The sequence below is a fragment of the Anser cygnoides genome, chromosome Z (genome assembly GCF_040182565.1).
Source record: "Anser cygnoides isolate HZ-2024a breed goose chromosome Z, Taihu_goose_T2T_genome, whole genome shotgun sequence".
Lineage (NCBI taxonomy): Eukaryota > Metazoa > Chordata > Aves > Anseriformes > Anatidae > Anser > Anser cygnoides.
This window is the reverse complement of record NC_089912.1, coordinates 17,855,929-17,870,485: the sequence shown is the minus strand read 5'-3', so window position 1 is coordinate 17,870,485 and position 14,557 is coordinate 17,855,929. Positions and strand designations below refer to the sequence as shown.

The 14,557-nt window shown below is 35.3% G+C and overlaps 1 protein-coding gene across 2 annotated transcripts in view; it reads left to right on the top strand.

The window, feature by feature from the left end:
- Positions 1 to 14,557, top strand: part of MCCC2 (methylcrotonyl-CoA carboxylase subunit 2) — a 39,118-nt gene that overhangs the window by 14,200 nt on the left and 10,361 nt on the right. Inside the window, exons 7-13 of one of the 2 annotated variants that reach the window (XM_048051374.2) lie at positions 642 to 692; positions 1,396 to 1,509; positions 9,001 to 9,065; positions 9,960 to 10,059; positions 11,034 to 11,129; positions 12,398 to 12,470; positions 12,697 to 12,773. In XM_048051374.2, the coding sequence (XP_047907331.2) occupies positions 642 to 692; positions 1,396 to 1,509; positions 9,001 to 9,065; positions 9,960 to 10,059; positions 11,034 to 11,129; positions 12,398 to 12,470; positions 12,697 to 12,773 (576 nt within the window). The remainder of the gene's footprint in view (positions 1 to 641; positions 693 to 1,395; positions 1,510 to 9,000; positions 9,066 to 9,959; positions 10,060 to 11,033; positions 11,130 to 12,397; positions 12,471 to 12,696; positions 12,774 to 14,557) is intronic. The other variant, XM_066988447.1, reaches the window with a different exon arrangement.

Below are 14,557 nucleotides of genomic sequence, written 5' to 3'. Positions count from 1 at the left end.
AGGAAGTAGCACATTGGTTAGAAGGTTTGAGGTTGTGCTTTTTGACAGGTTGGTTGTGATTTTCCAATATAGCTTTGGAAGAAGTAACACTTGAATGATAGTTTAAATGCAGCCACCTTTTTCAGCGTGATTATGAGAGAAGAAAAAACTGAGAAAAACCAGAAAACCTGGGGAATAAAAAAAATTAACTTTTCCCCCAAGTTTCTCCCATTTCTAGAGGCTTACATGATATTTGTATTTACCTGGAGATATTTATTATATGCACAATTGCAGATCAATCATGTGACTGAATATAGTTTTAAGAAACTGAAAACTGTTAACTGAAGAAGGTGTTTGATTTGGGGTTAGAGATTAACATAATTTCATCTACTACTTCTTTAGGTACAGATATTGCAGCTTGGATGTTCTATTTCTGTGTGCTTTTTTCTTTTAACAGCAACCTTTAAGTCACCATATAACACAGAACACTACTTGATGTCATTTCAGAAATATATCAAAACAAAGTTATCATAAAACAATGTTATTTTGTGCTTCAGATCTTTTTTTTTTTTGTGGTCATGGAAGGAAGCATTCAATTAGAGAATTATTTGCTTACTGTCTTCCTTTTCATTATGAGCATTTAATTTATTTTTACATTACAGGCTGTTTTGAAAGTGTCTAACTTTTTTGGAGGAGCTCTCCTGAAGGAGAAGTTAAGAGAGGAACTTCACTTTCAAGATCATTTGCTGCTGCAGTTATTCATAATTACTGAGATCCAGTAAATTTTGTAAAAGTGTCACCCAAATATTACTGGTAGAAAATGTGCATTGCTTAGATGTTTGTCTCAAAATTGGCATAAGAATGAAATAGATGTTATTCATGCTCAAGATAACAATGAGTTATACAACACACCTTGAAGGGGCAGAGCTAATGTGGTGGCTGTTAGTTGATCCATTGAAGAACTGAAGTTATGTACTAGTAGATGTGAGAAATTTTCTTTGAAGGCTGCTAACATTGGTGAAATTATACCGATAACCAACAACTGATACCCCGAGTTGTAAATGCCAGGAGCAAACTTTAGCTTTCAACCTGTAACAGTTCACTGGTAAAGACATATTCCACTATAGAATGTTAGTTCCCTGAAATATTTCACATATGTGGCATACGGTATTTCATATATGGAATTTCATGCAGGGGGGTCTCAAGAAGATGGGTTGAAAACTAGAGATGTTCCCTTGTTTTTGGAAGAAAAGCTAAAACTTAAATAATATTTTTGCCCTGTCAGGCAAAAGTAATCTTGTAGTACTGTCCCAGAAATTATTCAAATCAATACAATATACAGTAGTAGTTACGCACATGAAATTTGTTTTAAAGGGCTTAACAATTCTTTACTTGTGTTTTTTCTTTTCCCAATAGATAGCAGTAGTAATGGGATCCTGTACGGCAGGAGGAGCATACGTACCTGCAATGGCTGATGAAAGCATTATTGTCAGCAAACAGGGAACAATATTCTTGGGAGGGCCACCACTGGTAAGCATAGAGAGGTTTTTAGTAACATAGCCAAAAAATTTTACACTGCTGACAATTGTACTACTTGAACTATTCAGACTGATTTTGGTGAGATGTTTCCAGATCGTCTGTAGGTAATTTTGCATTTTTAAATATATCTGAATGTTTATATCCTTAATTAAAACTTTTCTATCTGTTATAGCAATGTGTATATATATAAACTAGAATTTGTTAAACTTTTTATAGTACGACTTTGAGATTTCTATGCACATTTTAAATGGTAGGAATGCCTTCTATATTCAGTTAAATAGTCTCTCGATTTGACCTGAAATAAAAAAAAAAAACAACAAAAAACTACAACTGTGTGTTGTATCTCTGAGTCTAGATCAGAGAACTAGATGGACTAAGCAGATGGACTAATTAGCTATATTTTATGTCAGCTTATAGACAAAAGAGATGCACTAATTATGTAGTTCGTCATCATTTCTCTGCCTTCTTAGTAAGGAAACTGTTTCTAAAGAAACTGACCTGAAACTCCAGTGAATTAAAAGTTGCTTTTATTGTGGAACACACACTGGAATCTGTGGCTGTGCAAAATGCTGCAGCATAAGGTGACTTGAAAATTATGATAGCTAGGCTACAACAGGAAAGGGAGTGTTTAAGTGGGTTTATGTTTTTTAAAAAACAGTGTATGTTCCAGCATGGGCTTGATTTTATCCTGATAAATATCCTATTTTTTTCCTGACAAGTATTGTTTTACTCAACATAAACTTTATGAGGGAAAAAGGAATCTTATGTAATAAGTGTTATGTTAGTGCTAGAGATAAGGTAAGGCTGCTGGTAAGGCAGCACTCAGCATAACTAGTCTAGGTGAAACCTGACTAGGTAAACTGCTTCTTTGAAATAGTCAAGTTCTCATTGAACAAACTGGTCTGAGGCAGCATGTTGTCTCTGTTTTAGTTATATTGTCTTGGAAACTATTAAGGGTGTTTCCTTTGATAGAGCCAAGAGCAAATCAAATGTCTAGGAAAAAGTCCTTCCACCCTGAGCAAAGGAGAAATCACTTTTTAAGAGCAGTGTTAATGAGGATACTGCTCCACTCTATTCTGTAGTAACAGAGAATGGGGAATCTGCTGGAATTCACTTCTTTCCACCACTTATGATACTGTGAAAAATTTAGCAGATCCTATGAACTATGGGAAAACAAACACGGACATCTTTTGTTGTTAAGCAGTTCCTAAAGCATGACTGGGTTAATTTCCTTAAAAGCTTGAAGAAGTTACCCTGTGGTGCCATTTAGTGTTTACTTGTATAGTATTGCTTTCATTTCCACAATATATTTTTACATTTTATTCTTTTCCTTAAGTGTTTTTTTGTTTGCTTGCTTTTTTTTTTTTTTTTGCTTTGTCTTGGTCCTAAAATTGTATTTATTGTTTTATACACTTTTTTCTTTCCAAGTTCTATGTAAAAATGGAGTTGAAATTCTTGTGCATCTTAAAAGAAACAAAACTACTGGTTATTCAAACATACTTTGCTATGGCTGTTAAATAGTAATTATTGTTCCAGAACATCTTAAATTCAGAGTGTAACTGACATTGAAAGTGTGTGTGTGGGGGGGAGACCTATTAGTACAAGCACACTTTGTTGCCTACCTTAATAAAATAATGTATTTAACTTGAAGTATTTTATTATTATAATGGAGACTTTCCAAGTTAACAAGAACAACAAAGTAATCAGCAAAAGCAAATGCAGTAAATAATAACTATGCCATTTATTGCTAATTAATTTATTGCTCATTTGCTGATAGAATTTATTTGGCATTAATTGTTGTTTCAAATGTCTTACATATGTCTCTGTTCCTTTTTATCTTGCATTAGTTTTTTTCAGCATGCGGTTTTTAGGTAAACAAAGACAAATTCTCCCCCAAAATGAAGTAATGTTCTGTAAATTTATCACAGTAATTTAGATATTAGGAATGTCTTTGTGAAAGGAAACATACATATGAATGAAGATATTAGTTGAGAATATTGGTATTAGTTGCATGAGTAACACTGGGTGATTCATATATCTTTTTTATTGAAATAAAGAAATTACTAGGATGAAAGAAATGAGCTTTTACATCTGACTGTTAATAGCTTGCTTATCATGTTACAAATAACTGCCACTGGTTGCAGGAACACTCAAGCTGTCTAGGCACAAAGTCTTTTTAGGCCCAGCACTGTTCATTAGCTTAGGCAGTGGCACGTAAGTGGCATTACAGCCTCTGGAGCTTGCTCAAGTTCAGAGTAATTTGTTGCAGAAGCTCTGCTGGTAAATCTGAAAGACCGGAGCAAACCCTGCTTTTCTGACAGCATTTCCACAGGGGAAAGCACCGGGGAGCGTGGTGCACCTTGAGTGATTCTGCTTGGAGCTCTGTTAGAGCTGGAAAGGTTCATCAGACCCAGAGGGGACCCCTTGGGTACAACGAGTCGTATGTCCTGGGGGAGCATTGTGGTTTAACCTGGCAGGCAGCTGAGCCCCACACAGCTGCTTGCCCTCCCCAGGTGGGATGGGGGAGAGAATTGAAAAGGTAAAAGTGGAAGAACTCCTGGGTTGAGATAAAGCCAGTTCAACAGGTAAAGCAGAAGCTGCACATACAAGTAAAGCAAAACAAGGAATTAGTTCACCACTTCCCATCATTGGGGAGATGTTCAGCTACTTCCAAGAAAGCGGGGCATATCAGATGTGACAATTTTTTGGGAAGACAAACACCATCAATGTGAATGTCCTAGCAGCAGCAACCTCTCACAGCCACTCCCCCCAGCTTTATTGCTGAGCATGATGACACATGGTACGGGACATCCCTGTGGTCCATTTGGGCCAACTGTCCTGGCTTTGTCCCCTCCCAGCTCCTGGTGCACCCACAGTGTCCTCGCTGGTGGGGCAGCACCAGAAGCTGAAAGTTCCTTGGCTCTGTGTGACCACTGCTCCGCAACCACTGAAACAGTGATGTGTTATCATCATTATTCTCATCCTAAATCGAAAACACAGCACCGTACCAGCTTCTAGGAAGAAAATAAACTCTATCCCAGCCACACAAGCAGTTTCTTTCAAGCTTCAGCATTAAGCAAATACAAAATGAGAGAGCTAGCCCAGTACTAGCCAGCAAGCTGAAAAATAGGAAAACATGTTCTTTCATTCTAAGGGGATAGTACTCTTTTAACATTGCAAGGGAATTTAAATCATTCATCTTTATCACTGAGATGTGGAAACCATGTAGGAGACTTTTGCCAAGTGGGTGAAAAAGGCTGGCCCGAGTCAAGTCTCAAAGGGAAGATTTACCTAGGCAAGGCCGTGATTGCATAGATATTGTGAAGTCAGAAGGGAAGAAAACTTTTCACCACTTCCAGAGGAAGATTTCACAACTATCCTGCAATTTAATTTGTTCCTTAGCAACCTGCAGATGTAATGATCTTTATCTTTGTGTGTATAGATCAAACTTTATTATCACAACCTGTCAGCTTTCCTGTTTGGTAGAGCTTTTCTCACTAACAATTTTTTGCTTGCCTTTCTGTAAGTATCAAAATTACTTCAGACTCCCGTAGAAACATCCACTCCATGTTGTAGTAGATATTGTAGCCATTATTGTGTATGATGTGTTCCCCAAAAACGTTGATCCTGTATGAAAAGAATTGGATTGGAGTTTTCTGCTCACCTGCCTAAAACAAAACGTCCTAAGGAAATGAAAGAAAAAACTTGAGGATAGATATAATTAGTCTTGGGATGTGTACACTTTAAAAAAAAAAAGAAAAAGTAATTGCAGGTATAGTACAAAGACTGAAGTGCAAGTTTCGTCAATGTTCTTCTTCTCTGGAAGGTGAGGAGTAAGGACTTCATAAGCAGATAGATCTCAATAGTAAGAGGAGCAGTGCCACCATAGTAATATGACAGAGCCATTCGTCTGTACTTGACCAAGTTGAAGAATCAATATCCTTGCCCTTGGCAATACTGATTCATAGCTTAGGGTGCCATGTTGATTGATAGGCTTCTCCATCTCATCCAAAACTTATGATCCTTCCTCCCCCAGGGAAAGTGTGCCGCTTCCTGTGTTCTGAAGTGAAGGGAAGCCTGGTGAAAATGGAAAAGTGCAAAATTCCTGTAGATTTATGTGCTAGGAGTTCTTCTATGCGTCAGCTCATCTGTTTGGGAAATGTGTATTTCTATTCTAGAAACGTTATATGATTATAGTATTTACTTAAAGGATTTTAAAAGATGGGTAAGTGGCCTATAAGTTACTCAAGATACTGAAACTTTATATTTTCACTTGAATAGTAATCGTTCAAAATGAGTGATTATTCACAAGCTTGCACTTTAGTCCAGTGAATCTACATGTCTTTGGAACTGTAATATTCATTAGTTGTAATTTAGTTGCATTCAGAGTGCCTGAGGAATTTGACCTTTTGTCTGAAGTGTTTGGAATTCTAGTTATAGTAATGCAATGAAATGAATTGGATGATTTTGTTTTTAAATTTTACCCAGAAGTACTTGAAAATGTTTGCTATAGACCTGTTGTGTACCTCTTATTAACCTATTTTTAATCTGTTGTTCGTGGGCCTGCAGTCTTGATTGAAAGTTCAGGGTATTATAAATTAAATAAATGAAATTAGGAACTGAGATGCAAAGAAAAACCTCATGGTGTTAGAAAATAGTGTTAGAAGGATATGTATCTATAAACATGCCATCTGAATTAAAGGATAGGCCTCTTAATGACACACAAAAAGGGGCAAAATAATTCCGTTTTCAAAGGGCTTTCTTTTGCTTCCTTTTTTTTTTTGTGATTATCACCTTATGTAAGGAAAGTCGATGTTTTTTCTTCTTTTTACTACATCTTACCACTTTTTGAAAGAGGTGTTTAATTGCTAATGACATTCCAGATTTAGAAGAAAGTTGTATTAGCTACTTTTGAATGGAATTTATCTTTATTTCCTAGTGATGAATTGTCCCCTTTTTAGGTGTAGAAGACGAGTACTTACTCGGCCAAGACTCACACTTTTCTTGAAGGGCCTTAGGTTAGGATGGGTTTAGGAAGGCCAAAGTCCACCTGGAGCTGAATCTGGCAAGGGGCATGAAGGACAGAAAGAAGGGCTTCTATAGGTATCGCAGCAGTAAAAGAAAGTCAAGAGAAAATAGGAGCCTGCTGCAGAACAGCATAGGGAAACTGGTGACAACAGACGTGGAAGAGGCTGAGATACTCAATGCTGTTTTTGCCTTGGCCTTTATTGTTAGTGTTCAGGAGTTCCAGGTCCCTGAGGCCAGGGGGAATAGCATAGGAGGGTCAAGTTAAGGACCATCTAAATAGTTTAGACATAGACAGGTCTAGGGGGTCTGATGAGATGCACCAATGAGTACTAAGCAACACAGCAGATGTCATTGCATGGTCACACTTTGAAAGTTGTGGTGATCAGGGTAGGTTTCTGAGATTGGAAGGTGGCAAAGAAGGCAAGAAGGAGGATCCAGATAACTACAGGCTAGTCAGCATTGCCACAATACCTGGGAAGGTGAAGGAGCAAATAATCCTGGAAGCTGTTTCCAAAAATATTATGGACAAGAAGATGACTGGGAGTAGTCTGGTTGGATTTTCAGTGAGGAAATCAAGCCTGACCAACCCAGTATCCCTCTATGCTAAGATGACTGGTTCAGTGGATGAGGAGAGAGTAGTAGATGTTGTTTATCTTGACTTTGATGAGGCTTTTGACAGTGTCTCCTGAAATAGCAAACTGAATGGACAGTAAGGTGGATTGGAAACTGGCTGAACTGCTGGGCTCAGCAAGTTTGCAAATAATGCAAAACTGGGAGGAGTGGTTGATGGAGCAGATAGGTGTGCTGCCATTCAGTGGGACCTTTACAAGCTGTACAAAGGGACTCACAAGGGCCTCTTGAAGTTCAATCAAGGTGAATGCTCATTGGAAGAAATAACCCTATGCACCGGAGCAGGCCAGGGACTAACCAGTTGGGAAGGTGCTGGACACCGAGTTGAACACGGGCCAGCATTTTGCCCTTGCAGCAAGGTGGCCAGCAACATCCTGGTTTGCTTTGGGAAGAGTATTTCCAGCAAGTCAGGGGTGGTAATTCTTCCCCTCTACTCAGCACATTTGGGGTGCTGGGTTCAGATCTGGTCTCCCAGTACAAAAAAAAAGACAAGGACTTACTGGAGTAAATCCAGTGAAGGGACTGGAGCATCTGTGATACGGGGAGAAGCTGAGAGCTGAGACTTTTTGTTCTCATTAAGGGAAGGCTCAAAGGGAATCTCTCCATGTGTATGAGTACCTGGTCAGGGGGAGTAAACGTGTTGGAGCCAGACTTCTCATTGGAGTTCAGTGACAGGTCAAGAGGCAAACTAAAATATGGGAAATTATTATTATTATTTAAACAACAACAACAACAAAACCCACAAACAATCAAACAAACAAAACACATTTTTACTGTGAGGATTGGGTGATCATGCACCAAACCCAGTTGTCCAGAGAGGTTTTGGGGTCTTCATCACTGGAGATATTCAAAACCCAGCAGTCCATGGTCATGAATCTTGGAAACTGAAATCTGGTTTGGAGTGATAGTTTTCTCTTCCCTAGTGTCTTTTGCTACCTCTGTACTCTCTGTGGGTGGTGAATAATGGTTTCACTAGCTTGCAATGAATCCTTTTCAAAGGAGTATGGCAGAGCTTGTGGGAAAGGTATTTCAGTGGAAGTGCGTCAAAAAGTTTTTTTTTTACCATGCAGAAAATGATATTGCTTTATTTTAAGAAGGAATTCAGTCACTCTTAAATTATCCTGTCAGGTCTATAATTTGATAGATCTAGGATTTAGATCATGCATTCCAGTTATTTTTATGGAGACATCCTAGTTAATCCAAACAGTTTTATGCCATTGATGCACTCTTCTTAGAAAACGATTATTATTAAATTATTGTGTTTATAATGGAAGATCTAGGGAATACAAACTGATAATGATAGTTTTATGATTAGTGTTTAAATAAGTAACTTAAAATTCACAGAAGAGAAGTTTGTGTAGAGAAAACAAACTAAGCAGAATCAGAATGCACAGTTTCAGCTGGGTATTGTTTTTTTTTGTTGTTGCTGTTTGAAACAATGCAGGATGTATAACATTTCAAATTGCATTTGTTAACTGCTAAAAAATCATTTTGTGAAAATGCATGTTCATAAACCTAAGGCGTGTGTAAGTATGCCCACACTAATAATAGACACAACAACAGATACTGCAGTAAATGGAGAATCTTTCTCAATAAAAACTACATATAAATACTAGATAATAAAGATACAAAGTAAAATTAAGTAATTTTGGCAGGGTTCTGAGTTGTCATGTTTGAAGTGCTCTGAGGGAGAGTAACTGAGAAAATATTATTAGTGAATAAATATTTTGCAAAGTACAGTTTTATTGCTATAACTAAGCCTATATAAATATTAATGCAAGACAAGTGTCAATTCTAATGCTCATTTTCCTTTTCTTGTTGTAGGTTAAAGCAGCAACAGGTGAAGAAGTATCAGCAGAGGATCTTGGAGGGGCAGATCTTCACTGCAGGTTTAAAGAAATATTTTCCTGGAGTTAATTTCTTCCATCCTTTAAGCTTTATTAGAGTGGTTTATTTATTGATTGAATTTGTTATTATTTAGATTTTAAAAGTTAAATATTTATTTGTCATTATCTGATACTGGTGGTTAATTTTGTTGTTAAGAGTACTGTAGTTAGTCTGTTACTCCAAGTAGAATCTTATTTGTTTCACTTACTGCTTTAAAATACTTAAGTGTGTATCTAACGTACTGCAATATCATTCACAATATGGAGGACTTTGCTATATTGTTTTATGCTGAGTGCTATTAGAATAATAATAAATTTTGAGAAAGTTAATATATTTTTGTAGATTGTATGTCAATTGGAACTTACTACAAAGAAAATCAAAATAGCCTGTGTTTTTCCTAAGAGAATACCTATCAAAATAAAGACTTCAATGCTTTTTCTAAAATGAAAAGAATGGTAAAAAGAGCTAGGTAGTGCAATAAGTTAGGTATTGCTGTAGAATAAATGCTTAATTTTTACTTCAGTTTATTGAAATGACTGAAGAATTGCCTTCAAGGGCAGTTTGTAGTATTTTTTTTTTAAATAAATTTTTCTTTATAATTTCAAATTAATTTTCATTTCCATTTGAACAATGTTTGCCATCTTTTATGTTGTCATTTAGATTTTTGGTTTACTAGAGTTACTATTTTGTGTCCTGTCTGATAACATGACTGTACTGTTTAAAAGAAAAGTTCAGACATGGGTTTTACTTCGAATGCAATTTTATAAGATAGCATGCAGAGCTGTGTTTTAGCATCTATATTTTAAATAAACAGTCTTGAAAGTTTTTAAAAGCTTTAATTTTCATTCTTAGATTTTTAAAAAAATCTTTATATTCCTATTATTATTTAAATACAGAAAATCTGGTGTAACAGATCATTATGCTTTGGATGACAGTCATGCACTTCATCTAGCAAGGAAAGCTGTAAGAAGTTTAAATCTCCAGAAGAAAATAGATGTAAGTATATAGAACATTCTCGGAAAACACTTCATTTTTTTAAAGTATGAATGCTCTTCTTCCCCTGATTTATACAACATATTTTTTGTCTCTGACTTTAAACACTTTGGAAATAGAATTTATGATTCTTGTCCTTAATGTTTTATCTAATGCTTCAATTCTGCAATTAATTACATTCATACTGTATCATTCCAAGTGAAACATGCACTATAACTAGAACAGCACTTCAGAATCACAGATTTGCACTTTAGGATGAACTCAGTCTTGCCAGGTGCCGCATTTAATTTTAAGCTTACATGGTCATTCCCATGGACTTGAAATTTGATAACTGCTAAAGCAGTTGTTTGAGCATGAACTTTTTGTGATTATTAACAAAAAGATGTAAAACATAAGATAAATCTACATTATGTCTTTTTGGTACCTTAGGTTTTGTAATGTATTGTTACTGATCTAAAAAATTCTTTTTAGAAAAAAAGGCAACTATGATATAGTGGAGAAATTATCTTAACCTATGCTGGGGGAAATGTAAAAGGGTGAATTGGAGATAAAATCTTTGCAGCTGAAGGAAGCCAAGATATTGCATTTAGTGGAATGGCAGAAATCCTTGTTTTTTTCAGAATACTACCTGTCTAATAGGGCATAGGGGAATAAAAAAGAAAGGGGAAGACATGATTAATTTTTGATGACATGGAAGAAGTTATTAATGTGGAGCACATGTGGAGGAGTACACAGGAGTAAAAACAAAGGCCCTCATCTTTGTTTCAGTAAGTGAGAAGGAATTATCAATCTTCTATTTAAGAAACTTGATCTTTATGCAGAATGAGGTCAAGCTAGTAGACATTTTGTGGCTGTGGCTGGCGAAGAGAAGACTGTTCAAAGCAGTCTGAACTCTAACTGGTGTTTGTTTTTTTCTAAATCATAATGTAGAACAATAATGCCTTTGTTGTGAAAATTGTTTTGTTAACTTGGTACAGGTGACTGTAGAACCATCAGAAGAGCCTTTATTTCCTGCTGATGAAATATATGGAATAGTTGGTGACCAGCTAAAAAGAAACTTTGATGTCAAAGAGGTATGAATAGAAATGGGATATATACATGTACTCTGTTTTCTTGCAGGAAAGCACTATTTATGTTAACATAGTTTGTCTGCAGAAATTTGGTTTAGGGCATATAGTGAATATTTAAATATTATAAATTTTTTAATGTATTTCTGGATGTCGTTATCTAACAGATCCATTGCAATGGCAATGACATGTTGAAAACATAATGCATTTTCTTTATACTTCTAAGAAGGGTAATCAAAGATAAGAGATTGATAGAATGGTGAAAAAAATTCCAAGAAATAGTGAACTTTTGGCTAAAGATTCTATAGACTTGCCAAGTGATATGACAGCTTTCTTCTTCTATTAGTCTTGACAAAATAAAGATCAAATATTTAAAGATCTATGGAGTGTAAGCATCCTAGACAATTCAATGCTCTTCCAACCATGTGAGGAGACTATTGTACTCTACCGCAAATCTCTTGTAATTATTTGCTTCCATACGTGCAGAGAGCAACCACACCCTCTCATTTTTTTGCACAGATAACATATACAGAGCTTTTCCCACTACAAACCAAGTATTTATTTTAGAAAGAATCTTAGTGTGTACCTTCCTTAAAATATTTTATCAGAAATTACTATGATTTATTTTGCATTAAGAGGAAAAAAAGCTTTTATTGAGTCTCACTTGAACTACACCCTGGAACACTGGAGTCTAAATAAATACCCAGCTTGGATTTATTCTCTTTTAAAGTTGAAATAAATATCTTCTGGGGAACATCTTGCTAGCAACAGATCTATATTTATTTAAAACGCTCCTTTGCATCCCTGAGAAACCTCAGGACAAATGTTCATTATTTTTACATGTCAAAAACTTAAGCAGAGATGAAAATGTAGTTATCTCTAAGAAAGTGACTCATGGCTGTATATATTTTTCTCTTTATAAATGTGAGCCTATTGATTAATGTTTAATATAACCAGAGGTACCAGTTGTTCTTTGAAATGGAACTAATCAGAAAAACTTTCTTCCTGTTTATTTCAACTGCTTAGTTACAATAGCCTTAGCCTTGAAATTCCATTTTTTTATAAGCAAGTAGACAAATTACACTTTAAAAAGTAAGTGGGCTTTGCCTGCCATCCAGACTACTTACATGGTGGACTACTTGATATTCTCTGACTTAAAAGCATTCATTTTAAGTAATTTTAAGTCAAGATGCTACCATGTTCTTTCTTTCTAAAAAAAATCACAAACTATGAAGGATTGGGTGTTTCATTCTATTTTTCTATTTTTTCTTAAGGTTATTGCTAGAATTGTAGATGGAAGTAAATTTGATGAATTCAAAGCCTTGTATGGGGATACTTTAATCACAGGTATTTAAAAATACAATTATTCTATGTATACTCCCACTGATTTTATACTTTTTATCCATTTTGTTTGGATTACCCAGTGGTATTTTTAATAGTGTTTTTTTTTTTCCTTAAAAGAATAGCAGTTTCTGTTATTAAGAGAAAGTGTTACTAAGAGAAAGTGTTATCTTTTTGTGCTACAGTAAAATAAATATACATCGTAATTTGTAAATTTACCTGTCCTCTTCAGGATTTGCAAGAATATTTGGTTACCCAGTAGGAATTATTGGAAACAATGGAGTTCTTTTCTCAGAGTCAGCAAAAAAGGTAAATAAAGAGCTTCTTAACCACTGAGAAACAAACCTTAAGTTGAACAATTTGCTCTTAAAACATGGAACGTTTTACACATGGACTTAGTCCATGTTTTAAAACATGGACTGTCTGCAAATTGATCATGTAAATAAGAAATAGCTTAATAAACTAAAAATAATTGACCTTATTTTAGTGTTGGTTCTTTCGGTTCTTCTGATATGAAGTAAATAGGTCAATAGGAAAATAAAGACAACACTTGAATTTGATTGACTATAACACAGTTGAAATATTACATCTTGAAACTTACAACTCTTACAAGAAAAATGCATACTGATTACTTCAAAAAGCCTGTTAATTATAATTCCTGAACTCCAAGCTGATGTACTACCATAAATCACATCATTGTTTTGATAGTAACTGGAAAATTTCAAACCTGGATTCCGATATTCAGCTCATTGACTTACCAAAGATTTAATTTTCATACTTTGCTGTGGCAGCTCTTAGACTAATGAGAAAACATGCATGGTCTCATAAACTCTGTGAAACAGAGTACCTGTTTTGTGAATCAAAGGGCATCTTTGAGGTTTGGGGATTGGAGATGGTAAAAAGATACTGTGCAAGGCGGAGTGTTTATTTACCTTGTTCTGTGTTTAGTTATTTTTTTCAAGAACGGCTATCAGTTGAATTTTTTGTAATAGCAATTCCATATGGTAGTTTTATGCTTCAGGCTCCTCAAACTAATGGTTAGGAAATCAGTATTAAAAATCTATAGGAAGAAAGAGGCCTTTATGAGGGAGTTGAAGAAAGGAAGTAATTTTACTTGATTTATTGCTGTCATAAAATAATACACAAAATTGAGTTTTATGTACTGGAGCACTGCAGTAAGTGACATTGTTTTCAGCTAGTGTTTTCTTAATCACAGTTATTTCCAAATTGAAAATAATTCTTTCAGTATTTCTAATACTTCCAGTATTTTTCTGATGATTTAGAGTTGCAACTTTTTTTCCTACCAATGAAAAAATGAAAGGAATCTCCCTTGGTTTGCTGACTTTTGCTGATGTGTTGGTACTCTATGAGGAGATAGTCAAGTTTCACTTGTTTCGCTTTATCCATGACATTGCATCTGTAAGCTTCCTAATCTAACAACACTTTTTTTCATTTTTATAGTGATTTGGAGACTTAAAGAAAAAAAACAGTATAGCAAGAGTACTGTGATCTTTTTCTGATGATCACTATGTTTTTTTTGAGCACTTCTCTGAAAAAGCTAGCTAAAGATTGTTTCATTATTTTTCTCCTTTTTGTGTGTGTCCTTTTTCTAAATGTTGCTGGTTTTGTATTGTGAAGAGGTTGGAGATTTTTTCTCAGTTGCAGTGATACTTTTTTTACCCTTTTTTTTTTTTATGATACCAGCAATGTGTAAGTAAGCTGAGAAACTACATTGTTTTAGATTATGCCTAGTTGAAACAGAAGGTTGGATTCTGCTGTTCTTACCTTTGCTAGAAAAATTGGCTTTCCTTGAAAATGTAGAGAGGAGATTATGTCCTGAGAAAAGGGGAAGGAACGTTGTAGCAATTGACAGGGCAGGAGCAAATAATGTATGCGAGCCTTGCTCAGTTTCAAAGAATAATTTTCTTTTTCAAGGAAAATGGGGAGATATTTTTTTCTGACCAGCTGTGCAGGTTCCATGACAGTATTACAAACCTCTGTCAGATGCCACATTTTAACTGCATATTGGCCAAGTCAAAACAGTTGAACTTCTCAGTACAAGCAGTAATACTTTTTAAGGATATTATTTTTTC